Source organism: Petromyzon marinus, chromosome 17 (genome assembly GCF_048934315.1).
Source record: "Petromyzon marinus isolate PM22_M1 ecotype Great Lakes invasive population chromosome 17, UKy_Petmar_22M1.pri1.0, whole genome shotgun sequence".
Lineage (NCBI taxonomy): Eukaryota > Metazoa > Chordata > Hyperoartia > Petromyzontiformes > Petromyzontidae > Petromyzon > Petromyzon marinus.
In genome coordinates, this window is record NC_133683.1 from 10,349,162 (window position 1) to 10,373,253 (window position 24,092).

General features: G+C 46.6%; 1 protein-coding gene across 1 annotated transcript; it reads right to left on the reverse strand.

The window, feature by feature from the left end:
• Positions 1–922: 922 nt before the first annotated feature.
• On the reverse strand, positions 923–24,092 carry LOC116943367 (transcriptional repressor protein YY1-like). Its single transcript, XM_032956207.2, has 5 exons — positions 23,085–24,092; positions 18,867–19,035; positions 17,698–17,758; positions 14,176–14,334; positions 923–10,871 (listed from the first exon to the last, which is right to left on the reverse strand). Exons 1-5 carry the CDS (start codon positions 23,776–23,778, stop codon positions 10,689–10,691), a joined length of 1,266 nt encoding a protein of 421 aa, XP_032812098.1. The 5' UTR covers positions 23,779–24,092; the 3' UTR covers positions 923–10,688.

Sequence of the window (24,092 nt, forward strand, 5' to 3'; positions counted from 1 at the left end):
ACTTGCATAAAATGGTTTTCATTTACAAAACGACATTTTAAAAACATTTTTAATTGAAATTGCCTTCATATTTTGACACAACATGCAATGAAATTGTGAAAAATTTAAAGCTCAAAATACGACTCGTTGCAGCGCCACCTAACACGCCCTGTTGTTGGGCGGTTGTCCCGTGTGCACTGTGGGCCCATCTCTGTGTGATCAACCAACCCCAGCTCCCGCGTGATGGGATTAGAGATGGAAACTTGACAGAATGTTGGGGTGAACGCTGGGGGTGGTGGCCGACACTTCGCCCAAACTGCCTTTGTCTCTTCAGCGTAGCAAAAAACACGTTATGGCCGTCTCACCCTCAGTGGGGCACAGGGGCAAGTTCTAACATAGCTCTTGCCACCGATGTTAGCCGTGACAGGGAATCGAACCAAGGTGGACAGGTTCACAGCTCAAGTGTGCTGACCACTGCACCACCACTCCCCTCATTGTGCATATGCACAAGACATACACAAACGGAATGCTCAGGGAACGACTCATGGCCGCATATCTTTACCCAGGCCTGTTCACCATGATGTAGATTCTCAATGATTGTGGACAGGGGATCAGGGTCCCCACCTACATAACGACTCAAAGCCATTGCCCTCTCGGTGTTCTGATTCAGACTTGAGGTTAGGGCCTGTTGAAATGTACACATGCATACAAGGAGAACCACACCCAGTTGCACGTACCAACATGCGTGCCCACTTGGTGAATATTAGCAAACGGCAGAAATGAGCACATGGTACAATGTGTGACGTGTGATTAAAACCAATGGGAAGGCAAGTGGCCAGACACTGTTGTGTCCACAGCAAACCTCGTGAGTGCTGTGCCGGCCTTAATCAGACACACCCACACAGAGACACGTTCGAGACACATAACTCACACATAGGCTAACGAGTTTGCACTGTAAAATGTTTAATTTCCCGCTGCCGAGCGATATTATATAATTACGTATTAGTCGACGCATCCGAATGCGAGACTCGGCGTAAAAGTAACTTCTCGTTTTGTTTTTTTAATAAAAAAATAAACACATTTTTTTTGCTTTTCCTCTCTCTCCCTCTACGCCTTAACCGAGTTGCAAGAGTCTGATCGGACAAAGTCAAAACTAGAACTCGCGTCCAACTCGCCGTAGTCGTCCCAAAATTTCACAAATTTACAACAAAAATAAAAATTAACCGTGCAGAGGCCAAAATGGCCACAACACTCTCAAAACGGTGGCCGGGCAAGGAGATGCAATCCACAAGTGAAACGCGCAAACGATAATTTGTAATTACCCAGACAGGGCATCACAATCCCCGTACGATTACTCCCGTTAAGTGAGCGATCTGAGTGTCCCTAATCAGGGACATGGTTATCGTCACTCCTCACTTTTGACTGTTGTCTAAAACTTTTTAATTGATTCCAAAAGCAATGAAAATGGGGGGGGGGGGGGGTGGCTTGCATCAGTGAGGAGGGTAACAGCAGCTACCAATGAACACAGATCACAGTACAAAGCCTACTCACGCATTTCTGAGGTCGAAGTTACTTTATGGTGAAATTAGATTACTTTAAGAACACCAAACAGATGATTGTTACTTGTAAAAAATATTGGTAATTGGAGGCAGATTCGTTTGTCGAAGTCGCCCTCCCAATACTGAAACACCATGGTAATGTTACAATGTTTTATGTATGTTAACAAATAACGTCCTTTCATCAAGACAGGTGTAAGTCTACCAGTTAATTTTCAAGTGGGGGGCCTGCATTGGCCCAATTCTTTTTCACGTTGGAGAGGAAACCCGGGAGTACCTGGTGAAAATCCACGCTTGAAGGGAACGACGCATCTAAAGTTCTGCACCCAAAGAGGTCATCAGCCAACTTGCTGTGCCACCACCTGCTTGCCCACCCGACGCAATATTCTGATAGCACACACAGCGATGCCCGCACGACGTGCTCGCAACGACCTGCACTTGCCCCGTCTTAAAACAAAGTGAGGTTTCATTATTCCACAGCGCCTCGTCCAACCTGCAATCCACGACAGGAAAAATATTTGCGAGTACACACACACACACACAGGGGGGGGGGGTTTAAATTAGATCTGGCCCATCAGCCCATAATGCGCTTTCCTCCAAATCAACGTTTCTCAGCAGCATCTGCACATTAAGCGAGGAAATCTTGAACCGATTCTCACGCTATCTGTAAATGACGAAACTTTTTAGGTAGAACATTGCATGTGGGCTGAAAGAACACTGAACAATTCATGATAATACACGCAATGTGATTTCTTAAACAGCGAAGGGGCACAATTGTGGTCATTAGACTTCCCCCATCATGCCGTACATGTTGGGTGACATCACCACACTGGGAACTTGTTCTTTTAAGACAACCAACTCAAGAATCAAACTTGCGGGCCAAATGATATAACCCTCGCATTGGGTTCAAGCTGGAACCGCATCGCTGCGTGTGCTGGTTCAATAGCGAGGAGGGGGATTTGCATTTAACTCCCTAGCACCACGAGTTAGGTCGAAGTCAAAGGGTCTCTCTCTCGGTGGGCTCCTATCTGGTTATGAAGATCGTTGTATCGACCTAGTTCTTAGACATGTACATAACTGCCTATACCTACTTAATATTGTAATAAAAGATTGTGGTGCTGCTGCTGTTGGCAGTGGTACACAAGAAATTAACAATAACATCACATTGGTTAAAAGCACTGCCTTGACAGGAAAATAATGGCCCTTCTTCATAGCACAAAAAAACATGCTATGAAGGACCAGTGTCCAAAACGTCATCTATCATATATTATAAGGCAGTGTTATTGATGAATGTGTTGAGCTTTTTAAAATTACATTACATTATGCCGAAGCAATGGAAGTCCCTTTTTAGCATTGAAATAAATATAGTGTAAAGGAGTAGAGTCCAGACATTGCGACATTAAATGTGATGTACCAGGTAGCCAAGATTGAACTGAACAGGGGTAATTTGATTTAGCTCATCATTAACTTAAAAATGCATACACAGGCATCCGAGATCAATATGTAGTGATCATTCATGGCCAATGCAATTGATGCCACCACTTCCTTCATTCTGCCCGATCCTTCACCTGCAGCAGTCGACATCAGAACTCCCAACGAGAGCTCTTACAGCGCCATCACCACCACCCTCTGGCTCGAGCTCTTCCCCTTGGGTCACATACCTCTGGGTGCCCCTCCCAAGGTGAATAGATGGACATAACAGAGATCTGTCATAACACAACTCACCACCTTACAGCCACGGGTCCGCAAACAAAGACAATTCCGTGATCGGCAGGCTCTTCTCAACTTCTTTACCCGGTGTACAGAAATGCTACAACAAAAAAAACTCATCGTGGTCATTTGCCATGTCAAAGCCATCGAATCATCATCAACATCATATCGGATCACATAACAGTCCACTGTTTATCCAGCAAAAGCCTCTTTTGGGATTCAATACACTTCCTTTTTTTGGCCAAATCTTTTTTTTATATAAAAATGCATGTGCAAGTGAAACTGGAATGAACAAATGAAAGCCTTGCATATAAAGGGTATGTTTAAAAGCATCTTTACAAACGAGCCAGTGACCTGCCCATTGCTCCACTGCCATATCCTGGCCACCTAACATTGCTGGTTTGAATATCAATGATCTCCAAGTGATCCACCAACCCCACCTCAACATTGCTGGATTATCACCTCCGTTGACAATGTTGCCATCCGAAAATAGTTATCAAGTGTAGTTGGGTTTCATCATAATCAGTAGGTTTACAATTTCCATACGAACATGAATCAGAATCCCCATTTACTAGACTTCCCAATACAGCTGTATACATGTGAAGGTGAACCACTCTCCACAGCAGAGTGTATGGAGTTCTGAAGCCCATGTCTTTTGCGGGAGAGTGAATGCAAGACCCGTCTACTTTCAACGCCCTCAGAGACCAGGAATATTGCCTCCTCGCTTAAATAGCACAAATGGGAGTTGGAATAATTAAGTGAACGTCAACATTCTTCTCTGCTCAAACAAGCATGAGGCAGCACTTATCCCCATTGCTGTCCCCTGGCCAGTGCTGGAAATTCCACATTCTCATGACAAAAAACCTCTCCTGTGTATTAGACAATCAGTTGACTTCCCACAGTGGAAATCATTTTCTCAACGTACGATGACGACGATAATAATGGACCGAGTCACTTTTCAATCAGGACAGAACCCCCCCCCCCCCCCCCCCCCCCCAGAGTTGGAAGCGTGTCGAGCACGCGACGAATGGCACCACCACCTGCCCAGATATTATTGGCATACATTTCCATAAAGCGTGGCCAGCGAGCGGCTCCCAAGAGCCGGTCCTGCATTGTGTAGCTTTGCGCGAGTCCACGATTAAAGCACTGCACTGCACCACCCCCCCTCGCCGCCACCCCACTTTTGTCTCGACGAGAGCGCCACGACATCATTAAGGCACCGTTGCCGGGGGAACACGACGGCAGCAGCTGTGCCGATTGTGGGGGGGGGGTAAAGCGGTGGCGCATTGTGGGGGGTAAAGCAGTGGCCGCTTGTGGGGGGTAAGGCGGTGGCGGATTGTGGGGGGTAAGGCGGTGGCGGATTGTGGGAGGTAAGGCGGTGGCGGATTGTGGGGGGTAAAGCGGTGGCGGATTGTGGGGGGTAAAGCAGTGGCCGACTGTGGGGGGTAAAGCGGTGGCCGACTGTGGGGGGTAAGGCGGTGGCCGACTGTGGGGGGTAAGGCGGTGGCGGATTGTGGGGTGTAAAGCGGTGGCGGACTGTGGGGGGTAAGGCGGTGGCCGACTGTGGGGGGGTAAAGCGGTGGCCGACTGTGGGGGGTAAAGCGGTGGCGGATTGTGGGGGCTAAAGCAGTGGCCGACTGTGGGTGGTAAAGCGGTGGCCGACTGTGGGGGGTAAGGCGGTGGCCGACTGTGGGGGGTAAGGCGGTGGCGGATTGTGGGGGGTAAGGCGGTGGCGGATTGTGGGGGGTAAAGCGGTGGCGGATTGTGGGGGGTAAAGCGGTGGCGGATTGTGGGGGGTAAAGCTGTGCCGACTGTGGGGGGTAAAGCGGTGGCCGTGCGCAGGGCCAAGGGGTGCCCCATCTCTGTGAACGGGGCAGGAAGCCATCGGATGTTTTCAATCCCAGCCGGTGACGATCCTCGTTTGCCTGAGACTTAAAGCATGCACTGCCAAAGGTAGAAGTGGAACGGTGAAAATTGCATCAGCGGAATCACCGAGCAAAATAACTAAAATATGCTACTCGAGTCAAATTATCCCATAATATCCGGTTGTGACGGGGTTGTTGCAACTCGTTTCCATTGGCAGCTCTGAAAATCGGGTGTAAAAATACACATTTTCACCGTTGATTCAACCGTCAATCAGTATTGGAACTTGCAACCTTCCGAGGAGTTACATTATCCACGGACAGTGCCACTAAAACCACAGCAAAATACAATTTAGATGTCAACCAATTTTAGCGTAGCTCCACTTTGAGGATTACATGTTGCAGTTTTCCAAGCAATGTTCACTCTTAAGAAAGCATAGAAGTGCACCATCTGGTATTCAGCCAAAGATCACTACTAAAGCGAATTTGAGTGCTCTTATCAGTGTCTCCTGGCAATGAAACTTAAATTGCAAAAGAACGCAATTTCAATTGCAAACAATGAGCCAGTGCAGGTTGCCCAATGAGTTCAGCACACCTACATTTTACGAATGTTCTTGCCTGTCAAAACACAAGTTATGCTTCTGCCACCAAAGAGCTGCTCGCAGCATACCAGCACAACGGAGAGGTAATGAAGCACTCCCATACACACACCGATCCACCCATGGCATGTGAATGGCACAAAGGAGAACAGCTTGTACACACTACACCACACGTACGTAATTTTGGGCCGCACGATGCCACAGGTCAGCCACAGGTCAGCCCCGGTTGAGCAATGTGCTGGCGACACATGGGTAAGTATTTGAGATGGGGCGGTGCTCATCTGCTGGTGTGGTGTAAATTCACCATCCTCGTGGCAGGGCCAGTTGATCAACGGGACAACCATTGCCGACTCCCCACAGGCACACTCATATTATTGACCCCCCACCCCCCACATGGACTGGCTTGGATGAACCCGGACTTCAATGTGCAGCGTTCCAAAAAAGCAGCACCGCCCAACTAGACCCGTGCTTAGAAACTTAGTTCTGGCACAAACCCAGATTCACAAATACGGATATACTGTAGTATGAAACAAAAATTTGTAGTAAAAAAAAAGATCAGCATTAAGAATGTTCTGGAAGGAGAGCGCAAGAGCACTTTTAGAAACTAAAAAAAACAATGTTTCATACGTCCTAATCAAGGACCAGAACAAACATGTTAGGAATGTAAAAATTGGGCAGTAAATAAGCATAAGGTAATATTCTGATATGAAACGGAAGTTGGCAAGTGAGGGATGTGAATATCGCTTTAAAAAGCTGTAAATCAGTGCTGGATCTATGTAACCAAGTGCCTAAAGAAGTGGGGTTGGTGGATCACACACAAATCATCGTGTGCTTGGAAATTCCTTAACCTGCTGGGCCACTAGATGGCAGGTGACAGTACAGAAAGTGAACTCATGAAACATTTTTGCAGAACTTTCAGCGTAATCTGCTTGCATGATGTCGTCTCTAGGTAATCTAATCTGGCTTTCTTCTCACATGCAAAGCAAAACCGAGTAAAAATGAATGTGGCAAACATCTCGGTGTAGAAACATTAAAAAAAGTGTCTTGGGACTCGGTGAGGCTTTTGCTGGTTAAATAAAGAACTATTTTTATTTCAAACCGAATGCTCGTCCTTGGCGCGTTTGACGCATAAAGACACGCTTATCTCTGTCCGCTCGGCCGCGACAGAGTTTCCCCTTGCGTAGACGAACACGCACACCTGGGGTCTGAAAAGCAGCCTCCCAGAGGTAAATTCCCACAGAAGCGCAGCCTCGGGTCCCTGCAACTTCAGGGAGAGAACCGACACCTGCGGGCATGACGACTGCTGCTATGGCAAAACCCAGCGCTGGCCAGCCGGCGTTTCTGACGAAGAGGGATAAGCTTCCAAAGAAATAAACGCCTCTAAAACGAACAAAACACATACATCGACTGTACAAATCAAACAACATTTTAAACAGGTACCATTCTATTTTCATTATGTCACGTTCCAAAACAACAAGGATAGCAAATAATTTGAAGGTCGAAGCTAAAGCCCTGGGAGTGGAGTCAAACAAACATTGGCATTTCCCTTCAGGTGTGTTGGTACTAAGCTTAGCGTATTTTCTGTGGGATGCATGGATGCCTGGTGAATTCATAAATGGGAGTTATTATTTGGTCGCGAAGGCATCCCACCTGCTCAAATAAGCATGTTGCAGTGCGATGGCTATCCCACATTTCCAGACAGGAGTCATTCTCTGGGTAGGATGACCACTGTTGACTTCCCACTTATGCTGCTTATGTTATTGAACTTCAAAGGGCCGAATTAACTCTCAAGGAACTTTTTGATAAAGTCAAGCAGTCTAACCAAAGCACGATTGTGGATGGCTAGATGCTAGAAGAAGCCGAGCACCACTGCGTACAACCAGGTCACACATTCAAAATTACATTCAGGACTCGACTTGGTCCTTCGTAAAAATGACGACCAATTTGATAGAAGCCACCAGTGATTGTCCTACGGAAAGTGGTCTCTGTCGAAGGAATGTAGCATTTCTACCAGTGGCTGAGGGTTTTCAAGAGACATGAGTATTGCCAAATGCTAAATATGGAGCTGGTTGGAATTTTTTTACTTTGAGTCACCCAACAGCAACAAATATCAATTCTGCCCTCAAGTTACAAATCAGAAGTGGGGTTCGGGGTTGTATAATGTACTTCCTGGCCCCGCAAAGTTAGCACCACACTCATGAGCCTAGTGTAATGCATGGGTCAGATGAGACCACGAGAACAAGATTGAAAATCACTGCACCAACTCCACACACACCGACGTCCTACGCTAAAGCATTTGGCGATAGAAGCTGGAATCCAGCTCAATATTGCTGACAAAGCCATCATGTAGTCTCGTGTATTGCGGGTAATAAATAGGACTGATGTTTGCATCATCGCTGACATAAAATAACATTGAAGTCCACCGATGAAAAGGACTTACAGATCAACTATTTTTTTATATATATAGAGGCATGTGTTTAACCGAAGCAAACTATGCTCGTGGATGTATCTGGGTTTATAACGTCATGCAACCCCGAAGTATTTATCCATTGGACTGCACAGTGCCGATGGCTCAGGCAAAACCAAAACTAGCTCGGGATTTGCATTGTCGAAACAAGTGCCACTGGGAAACATTGGTTCAGAAAAGCATTTGGTTTGGTAGCCAACGCTGAGGTGTCGTCACAGCCAAAATCAGTATTACCACACCTTACCATCGTTTCCATTGTCTGCTAGATACCACAACCGTTGTGCAGCAATCAACCAACAACCGAGTCAACCTATAAATTCTGTATCCCACCATTTGGCTTCAGAGCTTTCCCCTTGGTCACCAACATCTGGGTACCACTCCAATGTCTGTCTCAATGATGCCTGGTCTCAATAACCTGCTCTCAATCCGGAGCTTTTTATATATACATAAAAACACCTTAATAAGTCGACTTCAATGTTACCTAAATTCAGCTGATAACTTCTCAACTTTAATTATTTAACATCACGGGGGTTGCCTTTGAACAAACCAATCTTACGTGAACAATGGCAGTAGGCAAGATGTAGGGGAGCTTACAACTAGGGCTCTATCTAACGATGAACTATGATTCTCAAGAATATTTCTCAGATAGCTCCTGCACTGGGGTGCATGGCCAATTAATGATTTAGCAATGTTTTTCATATTGGAGGATATTAGACCACCCAGAGAAAACTCGTTATAAAAGAAAGCTAAACTATTTTTTTTCATTTTACCATGTAAGGCCCACTGAGATATATAGCTCTTTTTCAGAAGTGACCTGGCCACAAATGATAGCTCAATGAAGAGGCTTATCACGTGGAAACATAGCAGCCAAATACTCTAAACGCATGTTTCTAAATGCGGAGGGAAAAAACGGAAGACCCGGAGGAAAATCCACGCGGCCACGGGGAAAACATGCAAAGTCCAAATATACAGCAGGCGTCAGGGCCAGGATCGAACCCACGACCTCCTGCATACCAGGGCGAGGTAGTTAACATCTCCTCGCCACCGTGGCATCACACACACATATCAGTGATGTACTAGACAGGGATCTGTATCGAATGAGGCAGTGACTCTATACTGGGTGCATTACTGTGGCTGGCAGTTAAGGGGACAGTCTGCACGATAAACACATTTTTACGACTCAAATTCCTTTTCTAGACGGCTTCAAAAGGACAAAAAATATATACAAATGATTGCAGCTCTAAATAAATCTTGGTGACTTCTTGTCAACGGCCGGATGCACGCGGATGAAAATGCGAGTTTTAATTAAGCACTACTCCCCTACTGAACACGTGGAAACTGCGCAACAGGGCGCCGAATTCTTTCAGCCATGTTGGATACAAATTAAAAATAAAAAGGCACAATTCACTCTTCCGCAGTAGTTTTTTTTTTACTTTTCATTTCCAAGATTTGAAAAACCCTGCTCAAAATAATCATTTGTTTGTAAAACGGCATCGAAAAGCCCACTTAAAAAAATATAATAACATTATTATAATATAAAAAAAATCATGCATTTTGTCAAAGACGTCGTCGGTTTTGAGTGCTTGTGTGAAGCTGGCACGATGAAAGTCAAACTGCTGTGCCCCAAAAACCCAAGTCGCATCAACCAACGCGTTCCACTCTCCCATGGGGCTTAGCAATAATTATTATTTTCTCCTGGACGCAAGTCCTGGTGAAGACCGGAGTAAAAATTAGAAACAATTTAACTGCCAAAGCCAAATTCAGCAACATTTCATTGTCGAATGAAACATAAAACAGGCAAATAAAATAAAAGTCCGAAAACCAAATGTTTTAAGATACTGGGTCAAGCTTTTACACCTACAGGGGATAATTTGGCACCGTGTGGCTGCGAAGATGTGGGATCCGGTTCCAAAACCTTTATGCAGAGACGGAGCGGTTCTGGGCGAGATGCGCTGGTGAAACGCAACTTCGGCAGGTTCCCGACAGAACCAACGGTGGCTGAAGAAATCGAAAACCCCCCCTCCTCCTCCGCGCGTGTGTGCTGCTGCAAATGAAATGAAGCACTCGCTCCAAAGCCTCGGCATTGAGGCCCCAACTGCCCAGAACAACGTTGGACTCGGTAACACTGCCGTGACACGGCACCACCAGTCGCAAGGCAAACTCCACAAGCACTTTCGCTTGGCCAGTACCGAAAGCCATGTGTTGGTCTCCCGACGGGCAAAGCTTTCTTCTTCTTCTTCGCAGTCATTATTTGATTCTTCTAGTCGTGCTGTTTTCCCTCCTTTTTTTGCCCCCCGATTGAAAATATTTTTTTCTTTGCTCCATTGTTGTGGCATTTTTCACTTCCGACTGAAAAAAACTCGGCGGTTGGGAGAGAGAGGAAAAGAGTCTTCCGCCCGCAAACGGATGCTCACCGTCCCCACCCGTTTTGTTTACTCGTCTCGTCCTCACTTTCTCTCGTTCCGTCGTCTGCGCCGAGACGTGCCGGGAGGGGGGTTGAGATGCCACCGTCCCCTTACTGGTTGTTTTTGGCCTTGGCGTGCGTGAGGATGTGCGACTTGAGGTTTGTTGACTGTGCAAACTTCTTGCTGCAGCCGTCGAAGGGGCAGACATACGGTCGGTCGCCTGTGTGGATGCGCACGTGCGTGCGCAGGTTGAAGTCCAGCGAGAAGCGCTTGCCACAGCCTTCGAACGTGCACTAGGTGGTAGGGGGGCACAGGGTGTGATAGGAGAGAAGGGGTGTTAGAAGGATGCAGAACACTGGCCTTCGTAAACAACCTCGGTTCTTGCAATCAATAGTGAGGCATTCATTCTATACTCCGATGCAACATTTATCTAGTATTCAGCTATGTGTTCAAAGAAAACCGAAAATTAAAAACAATTGATGTTCAGAAAAATATTCAGTTGGGAAAACCATTCATTATAAAAGTGTCCACTTTGAAAGTCAATGGTTTGGTGTCTCTGCTCAAATGATGAAGGGGCAGCACTATGCCCACTGGTGGTCTCCCTGGCGAGTGATGGAAATTTTACATTCCGAATTTGGGAGAGGAATATTGTTGACTGTTGACTTTCCACAAAGCGGTATTCATGAGGATAATGGGTTATGCTGAAAACTGTTAAGGACTTTGAGGCGTAAAAAGGCTAAACATTGTGAGTGCATCAAATGGGTTCTAAAAATCCATATTTGTGGGTTTCTTCAAGTATTCCAGATTCCTTCCACTTGAAAAATGTTAATTCAATTGGCCCAACATCCCAATATAGAAGCCTCCTGAAAAAAGAGTCTAGAGACTTGGCGATACTTTCTTGAATAAACAGAATTTTTATTTCAACAAAATGTGTTTATTTCAATACAAATTTAACACGAAGACGTTCGCCCCCTTCACGTCAGTAAGATTAGAAGCTAGAGTAAAAATAATACAAATGTAATTTGTATCAAAGGAAAACGCTGAACCCAAGTTACATGCAAGATAGCGATTGCTTGAGACACTACCCCGCTGGTGGGAATAGCGAAGAGGAAAGAGGATGAGGGGATCCCGAATCGTGGAGATGACCCCAGGTCAGCCAAGCTCCGACTCGCGTTAAAGATACAACTGAAGAACACAGATGTTGTCTGTAGTAGTGGCAAAGGTGGGCTTTGTATACTGGGCTATTTCTGCAATGATTGTTTAACTTTGTTTTTTATATTCCGAGTGTAAAAATTTTACTTCCAGAGTGCCACAACAGCGCCGTCTAGTGATGGAATTGGCGTTCAACTGCCGGAGGTGTACTGCACTGCATCACTACATTACTGATACATAGTACTTCAGGAGTACAGCATTACCAATACATACACAATTAGTACGTATTGTGTACTGTGCTAATGCTGGTGAATCTGACTGGTTATATAGGACACTAAATGATTCTATGACTCCCCAGACCATTGATGCACTGCAAATCTGCACACGAAGGCATCCATGCAACCTCACCACAAAGCTGTAGCCAACACCAGTACAGAATCAGAATTTTTATTTAGACCGGAAGAATCCGATGAGCTATGAAGCTCTTTTTCACAGATGTCCAGTATCAGCGGGTCAACAAGTTAACACAAATATATGTATTAATAACCTCAACACTAATAAATAGCATTAACATCAACCCATATCTTAAATAATAAACCCAGTCTCAACACTAACCCACAGCATTAACAATGACCCACCACTTAAATAACCCACAACCTCAATGCTAACCCACGGCCCTCCTAGCTAACCCATACTTTCAACGCCGACTTGCAGCTTTAACTCTGACCTACAGCCTCAAAGCTAACCCATGGGCCTCAACACAAACCCACAACCTAAACATTGGGCCATGGTCTCACCAACCCACGGCCTCACCCACAGCTTGAACACTGACAATGGCCTAAAAAATAATCAACAATCTCAAAATTAACCATCTTTTCACCAGCAGAGAGCACCACGAGCCTGACTTTTCAGGGTCCAACAATGCATTGATTCACTGTTTCATTTAAATTGTTATACTTAACATTACATGCCTTGAATTGATTTGTGTAAACGGTTCACGTGACCCCTGTAGCCACTAGAGGTCACTACATTCACTGTAATGCGAAAAAACACATTCTTGCGAGGTCACATATAGTGCATTACGGGAGCCAGCATCCATTCATCTATGGAGCCCATTCCGCAGAGAATATAAAATATTTGTCTTGTTAGAAGCCAAGCTTCAAGTTTAATTTGTTTAACCAGGTAACATATCAAGAGACCAAGCTTGTCTCATTCGCAAATGTTGACCTGGGGCCACATCCGCCAGTAGTGGGTGACTGCTATGTATAATCCCAATTGAGACATTTGTGGGTGTTTGAACTTGGGTCCTTGATGCCGGGGACACAATCACCTACTCTTACAAAATGACACCAAGTGATATCTAATGCCCACTGAGAAGCGAACGGTGCATAGTATCATTAGGGTCATCACACCCCGCAATAATAAGGGCGGGCGGCCGCTAGTTTTCTAACCATGAACCTCTGCAACACAAGCGGCAAGTGCGCTATAGTGAAGGCCATGTCACCACCAGGGCATTTAGAGGTGAAATGAACTCCAATTTCAATAGATTTCAACTGACACACGGCCACAGGTTCGAGAATGATTGTAGATGAATATGAAACAGCAGGCTAGGGTTTATTTGGTTGAATCTTGTTCGCCGAGTTACTACATTATTTTCCCTGCCGTACAAGTTAGGGGCCATCCATTTAGTACGTACGCGTGGAGGGGCGAGTTAACCCAAATGCGTACTCTTGCGTATGGGGGTCTACTGACAATGTACGTACACATAGGAAACGGAGGGGGGGGGGGGGGGTTAATCCTCGATAATAATGTCTACATTGGTCTTCAAATGAGTTAGATAGTCCAGCGGTGGACTGTTTGCTTAAACACGTTAATATTATTCATCCTTGATCGTTTCTGCGTGGATTAAATATCGGCCGTTCTATAGGATTCGGTGGGGGGGGGTGGGTGCATCAAGCATACGTACACAGGTGGGGGGGGGGGGGAGTGTAAAAAGTACGCGTGTGTGCAGGGAGGGTGGGAGAGGTCAAGTTGACAGATTTTTGCGTACGTACTAAATGGATGTCCCCATATTACTCTAACACACCAGTTACCAAACACCAACCCAATGTTCCAAATGAGATATTAACAACTCTGAAGAGCTCACGTGAAAAAACACATCCCAACCGGAATTCAGTGAAAAAAGTATTAATTTGTGAAACTTACAATATTTGTGAAGATCACTCTATTCCGACACAGTTATGTACTTCAAGTGGCTAGTTTATAAAACCTTGCAGTACTTGGCAGTCTGCTCCGCACTAACCGATTGTTCTACAGAACGACCACTTTTCAATATTTATCACGGAAGCGAGACAAGACTTGAGGTCGCGTGATCCGACTGACTTGAGGCGAGTTTGAGAGTGGCAGGAGGTGGTGGTGGGGGGGGGGGGCTATGGACATGCTGACCTGAAAGGGCTTCTCGCCCGTGTGCACCAGCTGGTGCCGCTTGAGTTTGGAGCTCTCGACGAAGGCCTTGCCACACTCAGCGCACACGTGCACACGTGGCCCGTGGGTGTGCAGGTGTTTACGCATAGCAGAGTTGTCACGGAACATCTTGTTGCATCCCTGGAGCATGTTCGCGCGCGGACACATACACACACGGGTACAACGTACGTACCCATGCAAAATCACAATTATGTATACTTACACTCACATAGATGCGTGCAGAGGTACACATATACAGGAATAAGAACACACATGTACGCATGTACAAAGACAAACATCCCCCGAATAGCCTAACATAGTGTTGGAGCAAGTGCTGTTTGCGAGCACCTATGAAGACCAGCATGGTAAACGAGGGGGTGGGTAGCCAACACCACGCCCGACAACCTTCGTCTCCTCAGTGGCGATGTTGTCACACCACACCAGATACTTATTTGAAGCCAAGTCGACCTAGATGAGGCCCAGGATCGGTTCAGATAATCGTAACTGGTGTCGGCCGTGACCGGGAATTGAACTCGGAGTCAGCTAGTTCGTCGCGCAGCGCGCGAACCACTGCGCTACCTCTGTACATGTAGGCATGAATACAAATACTGTCAGACACGTGAAGGAGCATGTACGTACACACAAGTATTGCGGCCCACTCACACATGCACAGATACACACACTGCTAGGTACATGTGAATGCCAATGAAGGTTAGGGATACTGCAGAGGATGAACCTATATATGGCAGTCTTTACATTTTCACCTACACCAGCTAGTTTTTCCGAATGCTATTTATTTTATCAGTATAAACTGAAATTTAACAAATGATTTAACACTAAGTACACACATACATACATTAGCAAATTCCCATGCACTCTCACACCAGCATGCAAACAGGTGCCAAATGAACACGCAGACATGTAAACACACAAACACTTGCACACATCTAGGAATATATCAAAGCATATAAGCGAAATATATGCAACACCACCAACCACCCCGACACCACCACAGCATTGTGGCATGCAAGGTACTCATGTACATGCCAAGTACACAACTGTTCGTTCGTTCAGGTGACGGGCAGCCTATATCCTTAATGAAATACAAATCCACAATGCACCAGGTACTTGTTTACAGGCCAAGTCAATCTCGTGGAGGGCCAGGCAAGGTTTAAACACCATTTGTCATTGGTGACCAAGTCGATGCATCTCTGCTGCAAAAACAAGAGGCGGGACTCGAATCCGATGGTGGAGCCGAGCATTCGGTAGAAATTCTGCATTCCCATGGTGAGAGCCAGGTTATCCGCAGGAAATCTGGTGTTGTGACTTCCCACCAAGTCGCATTAATTTCATTAGCCCTGGAGAGACCCGCAAGCGAGATATGAACTCGCAACGTTACAACTGTGGGTCAAGTACTCTAAAACAATAGTGCCATTGGGCCAGATACACGCATACAATGTGTATGAAAACATTCCCATTCTTGCTTATAGGCTATTTGGGCAAGCAGTACTCTTAGCGACTGCCTATTGAGCGGAGTGCGGCATGTGAGGCTGTGTTGAGGCCAGAACGATGAATGACAAACCACCTTCTTTGCCTTCCCCTTGGTAACAGTATTTCGTTTTAAATGGTCCTCTTTGCATTGTACTTTCAGAAAAAAAGCTGCAAAGCATGAACAAAATGTGCCGGCTACATGCACACACACAACACTTAAGTAATCAATCACTTCATACAGTTAATAATTCATTTACCCATTTGGAAGCTTTTTAAAATTACATTGTATTTGTCTAGACACACCTAGATTGGTATTGATTTCCTAAATGCATTTTGTTATACAGTATATTTCTTATTCTTGGTTCTTTCGGTAAAGTCACGTAGAAGGGAAACAATAAAATAATAAAAATATAAAACAATAAAATTCTCACGACGTTTCGACTGCAACACAAGCAATCATCATCAGGTGTGAAACCCACAGCAAGAAAATTTGAAAAAAGTGGCGGTTTTGTTTTTACGTTAGCACCACGGGGAGCGATTTGGCAGTTATTCAGTTGGACGAGTCCATCTATGTTCGGAAAAGAGGAGGGAGGAGACAAAAATAATGGATGCGGTCTGAAAGCCACCGTAAGCGTGAACAATCAATTAAGACCCGAAATTGTTTATCAAATCCTTCCAACGATTGCTAAACCAGAATCCATCTTCTCGGTTGAAATTGTCTCTGTGTTTGTATATGTGGATAGCCTCATGAACGAATCTCTTAATTGATTGTTCACGCTTACGGTGGCTTTCAGACCGCATCCATTATTTTTGTCTCCCCCCTCCTCTTTTCCAAACATAGATGGACTCGTCCATCTGAATAACTGCCAAATCGCTCTCCGTGGTGCTAACGTTTAAAAAAAACGCCACTTTTTTCAAATGTTCTTGCTGTGGTTTTCACACCTGATGATGATTGATTGTGTTGCAGTCGAAACGTCGTGAGAATTTTATTGTTTTATATTTTTATTATTATATTGTTTCCCTTCTACGTGACTTTACCGAAAGAACCAAGAATATGAATCCCTGCAGTCACGAAAGCTTTAAATCAAAAGTATATTTTTAATTATTTTCTTACCAATTATATCCCATTCGTATTATTGGTGTCAAGGCATGCAGAAGCAGCCCATCCATCTTTCCGCACAGCTTCACATCAAACCGGGGAATGACCCTGCTACCCTATGAAGCAATCCGTGGACAAGTCTGAAACTACATGGCAGCCGACACGGTACAGTGCAGGGGACTACAGCAGTCAAAGTAAAACATTGTGTAATGGGCAGCTACCCTGTGAACACTCAACTTTCAGTGTGTAATAACATAGTAAGAGGTAATTACTTTTATATTAAGCGATAAATGGTTGCAAAGACAATTAAAATGCTGCAAAAGTTTGCCATCATCAGCTTGGGTCCATGTGCAGCAGACAGTTGCTTTCAAAGCAAACAGACCACAGACAACAATGCAAAGCCTACACATCATATCACAGAGATGTTGAAGTAAAGTAAACTGAACAAGTTAATTTTAAAAACAGTATCATAAAAGTAACCAAATAATCAGATTAGACTACATTAGAAATACCAAACACAAGACTACTTCTAAATAACTTGAGTGATGATATTGTTTTAAAAATTTATTCAGCGACTGATCACTTTTCAAAAATGACAGTATTAGGGTCTCAATGGCATGCATAATAATGAAACAAATGTCTTGCTGTTCATGGTGCCATAATATAATGGATTATCTGCCGATCACTATCTCTCGAAAATCAAACGGACCAAAGTTGACCAAAATCAAAAGAGTTTTGCCGGTCCTGGCTTGATCACAACTTGGGCAAGGTTCTTGTCCCAATAGGAGACGCAAAATTAATGAAGACAGGCCATACTCAATCACGATCAGGTTGGCTGAAGTGAGCCATGCTTCAGAGTCAGTGAGTTCCCTTAACAATTGGATGTAGAGAGGGGGGGTGTAAGGGGTACAGACCTTGTGTGGACAAGCAATCGTCCTTGGAGACTCCTCCTCCTTGGGTTTCCGGGGCTTCATTCTGGCGCAAGGGGAAACAGGCAAGGCATGAAGGCAGGACATACAACATGCCCAACCTCCAATACCTCCACAACTGTATTCTAGGTAAGCATTTTCTAAGTTAAATTTCCCAAAAAATATATGTACAATTAAATGGACTTGCTCCTCCCTACATTAATGACCTTCAGCCATATGCTGCATCAAGCTCATTAAGATCCTCAGATTGTGCACTGCTAACTGTCCCACGGTCTAGGCTTCAGACTTGCGGTGATCGTACCTTTGTAAATTGTGCCATCTAAACTCTGGAACTCTTTGCCCTTCAGGGCTTCCAAGACACTGCAAACCTTTCAAATCTCGACTAAAAACATATCTGTTTAAAATGGCTCTCGGTAGTTATTTTCAAAACGTCTTTTTGACTTCTTCTTTCCTTGGTTAATATTAACTTGTTCTGCCTTTTTATGCATAGCGCCCTGAGAATGATTGTTTAAGGGCACTTTGTACATATTCGTGGGTCTTTCGGTAAAGTCACGTAAATAACAAAACTAACAAATACCTATCCACGTGACTTTACCGAAAGACCCAAGAATATGAATTCCTGCAGTCACGAAAGCTTTAAGCCAAGCACTTTATACATTTAAATTATTATTAGATACGACTCTTTTCACAGAAGAACCTCACACAAAGTCCAATTGGATTCCTGCTCAAATGAATGGTTGATGGTGCTCATCAACTTTGGCGGCCATAAGCCCGTCATGGAAATTCCACATTCCTGTGGAGATGGCAAAATAACTCAAAGTGGTACGACATTTTACGGACTGTGTCGGTATGAGGGCCGAATTGACCCCCACTTGGATTTGAACTTACAAAATTCAGACTGAGCCAAGCACTCAAAGCAACAGAGCCACATGGACAGGTAAGGTGGCTGCCCAGATTAAAACCCTGTGCGTCCGGCACAACAGCCCTGTAACAGCCATTATGAACGCCTAAGGGAGAGACATCAAAGCCACACTATTGCAACAATATACCAAACATAAGCACGCTGTTAGAAAACACTACCAAAGTAATGAATAAGTGAACCAATGGACAAGTTACGAATGTTCGGTGTGGCGACGGCATGCACACGCGTGCACCTTGCAAACTCCGCTAGCTGTTTTGGGTCTGAGAGGTCGACGCCAGGGATTCCGCCGGGCGGAAGCTTCTTGCCCGTGATGTACTCCGAGTAATCGGGCAGCGGCGAGCCTCCCGACACCACCTCTTCCGCCAAGTCCTCCGCCTCCCCGTCTGATTTCTTGTCATCCGCTGAATAGGACCAGGAGGGTTAGGGGGTTGGAAAATTTAAAGCGTGGAGAAAACATATATCGCGAGAATCAAGGATAATTTCCAAGACACCTTAAATGAGAGCCGCAGCCATGATGAGACCAGGGACTCTCCTGGCAAGCGCACTCCTGTAAACTTGCGCTATTCTCATTTTGAGAAAACACTTTAAGACACGGCAGGGAAAGCATGATGAAAGTAGCACTGCAAGATGCCCCTGCAGTGGGAAATGCTGGCCAGGTGAGAAAATATTTGGCTTATCTGTCCTTTGCCAGGAGTTGAGATCCTCTAAATGTATGGCACCATCTTCTAGCCTTGCATTCAAAGGGTTGCAGCGCCTAAGGGTAACACAAGCCTGTGTTTGTGGCCCCTGTCCAAGGTGTAGAGTGTGTTTATATATTCCACACTCGGATCACTGTAGAATTTACAAAGTACTAGACCAAAAAACGAATCTGGCAACCAGAGACCGTGCCAAATGGTAAAAATACATAAAATCGTGGAGGTGGTGATTTAATAGAGCTATGGGAGTTAGCTTTAAAACTCGACGACAAAAATTACAAGACGTAGAGATTACAATTGAACCTTAAACCGCCAGATGAATGGAACAAACGCAAGATGATAAATGGCTCCAAAACAGGCACTTGAGTGACACCCAAAGGTCGACGCAACCACGGGGAAGGCCTAGAACCAGACGGCAGTGCTGATGTAAGAGTAGATCTTGGTGCTCAGAAAATTGAACTTTTCCATTGCAGCAGGCACCCGTCTGTCTACAAAACCCATGACAACGGCCCACAAACATCAAAGTCATGGGTTCCTCGTTGCATAAGAGTGCGAGACACCGCACATATTTTGGCGAGATAATTAACATCATGGCATCATTTAGATAACACAAACAGGATATAATACACCAGAGAACATTAAGAAATTACTCAACTTTACTGCAATGGATGGGAGCTATAGATTGTATTGTAAACACCAATATGAAGTGAACAGCATAGATGTATGATCACGGCTGATGATTAATTATGTTTGCAAGTGTTTACTGGTCACGCAGTCCTCAACCTTGCTCTTTTTATAGGCATGTGACGGCTCACTACATTGTTGCAATTCAGGGTCATGATTTCATCAATAATGGATTATTTCTGGTCTCGTTTCCTTTGTGCTGGAGGTATTGCTGGTCTCGTCTGGATGCTGTTATGTCGTCTCATTTGCCTTGTCCATATTTTTAGCACAAGATTTTCTTTTTCACTCAGTTTCCCTCTTTGTACTGTCCATTCATGTTCCGTCTCATTTGCTCCAATAACCACGAATCCTGACAGGTTCCAAGACGCACAATTTGATGTGCGAATCCTATTTCACATCACACAATCGTTTCGCGTCTATTTCAAAGCTCGGTTACCCCAATTTTGATAAGGTCCTTAGGAGAAAGATCTCGCAGAGAACGGCTTGACGGCGTGAGAGATTGGTGCCAGAAAGATATCGCCGCTACCCGAGCATACTGGCACAAGACGGAGGAAAGTGGAAACAAATGACGACGAAATGTGCAACGGACACCTACGGGCGATCTGCCCATGGATTGCGATGATGCATGTGATAATGGGTGTCGTCTATCCCTGAAAGCATCACCCGGTCTTGAGACTTTTACAAGAGGATCAGGTTCTGGTATGTTGGGACAAGTCCATTGATTGTATGGACACGATGTGAAAAGTTCGGCCCCCCTAACCTCTTGCTGTCCATGCCCTTCTAAATTTGCCCATTTAAAAACCGTCACAGCAAAATCAGCTGTGTCAAGATTTTGCTTTGACTGTTCCACCTGAAGACGGAAGCTTGTGTTGCCTCCGAAACGTCGTGATTTAATTTAGCTGTTTTCATTTATTTTACCTACGTGACTTTACCGAAAAAAAACAAAGAGCAAGATTCCGATTGTAAATTGACCACAACGTTAACATTACTCGATTCTCGAGTAGAAGCTTGTACACAGCAATCCATCGAATCGCTGGGGTCAAAAACAAAATCATCCCTTACGAAGCGCTATGTACAACACAAACCGTGTGTTGTATGTGTGTACGGTATAAAATAACACACCCTATCCGACTGGGTGGCTCTCTTGGTGAGAATATTGGTGGATACAATCAGTGGCTCCCCGTCCATTCAATTGACACCCGCCACAGGGACGTGTGGAACGTCCACCCCACTTGTATTCGGGGCTGCCAAAAAAGATGATAACCAATCGTCAATCGTTGTCCATCATGAGCAGGGCGGGGAGAGGGGGCAACACTTTTGGGACTTTATATTTCTGGCACTTCTGTCAACTCCACGGTGGGGTTGGGTGCGGGCAATGCGTGACAGTGGCCAGCGGGTGGCGTGTGGTTGCCGAGTGGCCGCGTGTGACCAGCGAGAGGGCGGCAGTGTGTTAGCGAGGCCGTGTACAGACACAGAGAAAGGAGAAAGTGAAAGGCGGCAACCAACGACAGCGAGCGTACACGGTGGCTGCCCCCCACGACTCTCACGCACGCCGGAATGCGTGAGACGTGGGCGAGCCAAGAACGTCAGCGAGAGATAGAGAGAGAGGAGCACTGCCATCGCCGGTTACACAAAAAACTACGTACAAATACATCGCGTTGTGGAAAAGACGAGATCGAGGAAAAAAAACGTCCTTGAACGCTTTACGCAACCGCGCACTTGTGTTTTTTTTACGGTTTGCGGCGCCGTCTGCTGTACGAGACGGCACAATCCTCCTAAGCGCCACGACCCGCGCACAACAAAAACACCCCCCCCAGCCGCTCTCGCTCGCTCGCACACTACACCACACACACGCAAAAAAAACTCCAAAATAAATTTGCGCCCGACGCGCCACGAAAACATCGCGGCTCGCCGCGGGCGCGAAAAATATAGCGATCCGTGAGGGGAAGGGTGCGTCGGGGCACGCTGCGAGCGGCGAAATCGTCGAACGAAGCGGCGGGCCTCCCGGGGGCCCGCGCCAAAACGCGGCGGCCATGACGGCGCCATCTTCCCCTCCGCCATTGAAGTGGGGGGGGGGGGAAGATGGCGGCGCCCAGGGGCCACAGCGCAGCAGCGCGGACGAGCGAGAGAAGGAGTCGTCCCCTCCTCTCGCTCGTCCACGCCAAGGAACAATAAACCACTCGAAATTTACCGGGGAGAAGAAAAGAGAACGCATCGCATTCGAGGCGCGCAAAGCTTTCTCTATCCCACCCGCCCCGCAAGCTTTGCGCGCGCGATTCGCGAGGTAGAAATTGCCGAGAGCGAGCGAGTACTTGCTCGCCCGTCTCGCCGCGGCTTCGTCGTTGTGAGTTTGTTGTTCGTCGCGAGCAGGCGGCTGCAGAGCTCGTTTGCTCTCTCTCGCTCTCATCGTCTAAAGTTCAAACGCGTTCCCATTCAATGGTCGCCGGGAAGGGGCGTTAGTGTGGCCGGCTTCTGACGTGAAAGTCCCATGCCGCCGTGGATCTTAAGATTCATTGCGTTTTGTGGAAACGATGTAAGCTCGACATCCGATGATGGGTGGTAATGGTTTGGCAAGACTCACGAGTTTAAATGATGCGTTTTGGAAAAAATAAGACCCAGTCTAGATCGAATATATCCCACAAAAAAAGCTTACTGCACATTTAAACTGTAATGTTTACAGTAAAACGTAAACAAAATGTACCCGCAAATAAGCATTTGACCACTCGACGTGTCAGGTCCTGCAGTCAAGAGTGGTGGCGAGACGTAAGGCATGAACGTTCTCAGTTATGCGTGATGTATTCACTTAAAATGGGAAACGACTGATATAAGTCAGACAACTCGAGCCGGCCAGACATGATGATGAACACCACATGGACCCGCCAGACAACACCACGCGAGGACTGTTGTTGATCGACTATGGTGGTGAGCACAGTCCACAACACTCGACAATAACAAGAGGTGAATGTGCGATGGTGACGGAAGAGGGTTATCGGTGTCGAGAAGTGACCGCATGGCGCTCACACTCCCCACAACACGGCAATGTTGTGGATGGAAAACCACGCGAAACTCACCCGAGGCCCACATCGTGACCGAGAATTCCCCTTCCAGGGTCTTGATCTGAACTTTCTTCTGCTCCCAACGGCGCGGTGGCCTCTCGGGCAGCACCTCCCCGGCCTCCAGCTGGTAACCCCGCCTGACCGAGCCACCTCCACCTCCTCCCCCCTTCTTTCCACCTCCCTTCTTGGACGGTCTCGCCCGGGCCGCCGCCAGCGCAGTGGACGGGACGGATGAGGTGGTGATGGTGGTGATGGTTGTGTTGGGCTGCATTGCGGCCAGAGATCTCTCAATGAGATCGTCATCGTCATCTTCGTCGTCCTCCTCCTCGTCGTCCTCTTCCTCCTCCTCCTCGTCGTCCTCCTCTTCCTCCTCCTCTTCGTCCACGGGTACGGGGATGAGGATGTGGTGCTGTTGGTGGTGGTCCTCGTAGGCCGACACGGTGAGGCCGCCGCCGCCGTCATCGTCGTCGCCCACGAGCTCCTCCCGCGTCTGCACCAGAATCACCTCCTGCTGCTGCAGGTGCAGGTGGTGCTCGTGCTGCTCTATGGGCTGCAGGGCGATCATGCCCGGCGAGTGGCCGTCCACCTCCATGAGCGCCGAGCCCAAAGCCTCCACGGCGATCGTCTCCACCTCGATCTCGTGCAGCTCCACAATATCGGCGGGCATCTCGCCGCCCTCCGTGATGTACAGCGCGTCGCTCGCCTCCATCTCCGCGAGCCCCGGGGCCGGGCCCTGCCTCCTCCTCCCTCCTCTCACTCTCTCCCGGCTCGTCCCGCTCAGCCGAGGGCTCCTACTGCTGCTGCTGGGTGACTCAAAGCCACTCGCCGCCCTCGCGTCTCCCGCCTTCTGCCTCTGCTGCTCGCACGGCCCCGCCTCCTTATCCTAGCCCCACCCCACTTTGTAGGCCCCGCCTCGTTTTCCGGTGACTCCGCCCACGTTCCGTTGTATACCGCCCACTCCCTCCGGCGCCTCTTCAATATCCCGTACACTTTCGTCAATAAAACTGTGCGGCCCTGAAACAG

Excerpts from the sequence above, each read along its gene's own strand:
- LOC116943367 (XM_032956207.2), bottom strand. The coding sequence starts at position 23,778 with ATGGAGGCGAGCGACGCGCTGTACATCACGGAGGGCGGCGAGATGCCC. Across the intron at positions 17,759-18,866 it reads CAGCTAGCGGAGTTTGCAAG|AATGAAGCCCCGGAAACCCA; the intron begins GTGCACGCGTGT and ends CCCTTGCGCCAG. Across the intron at positions 10,872-14,175 it reads CGGGCGAGAAGCCCTTTCAG|TGCACGTTCGAAGGCTGTGG; the intron begins GTCAGCATGTCC and ends CCTACCACCTAG.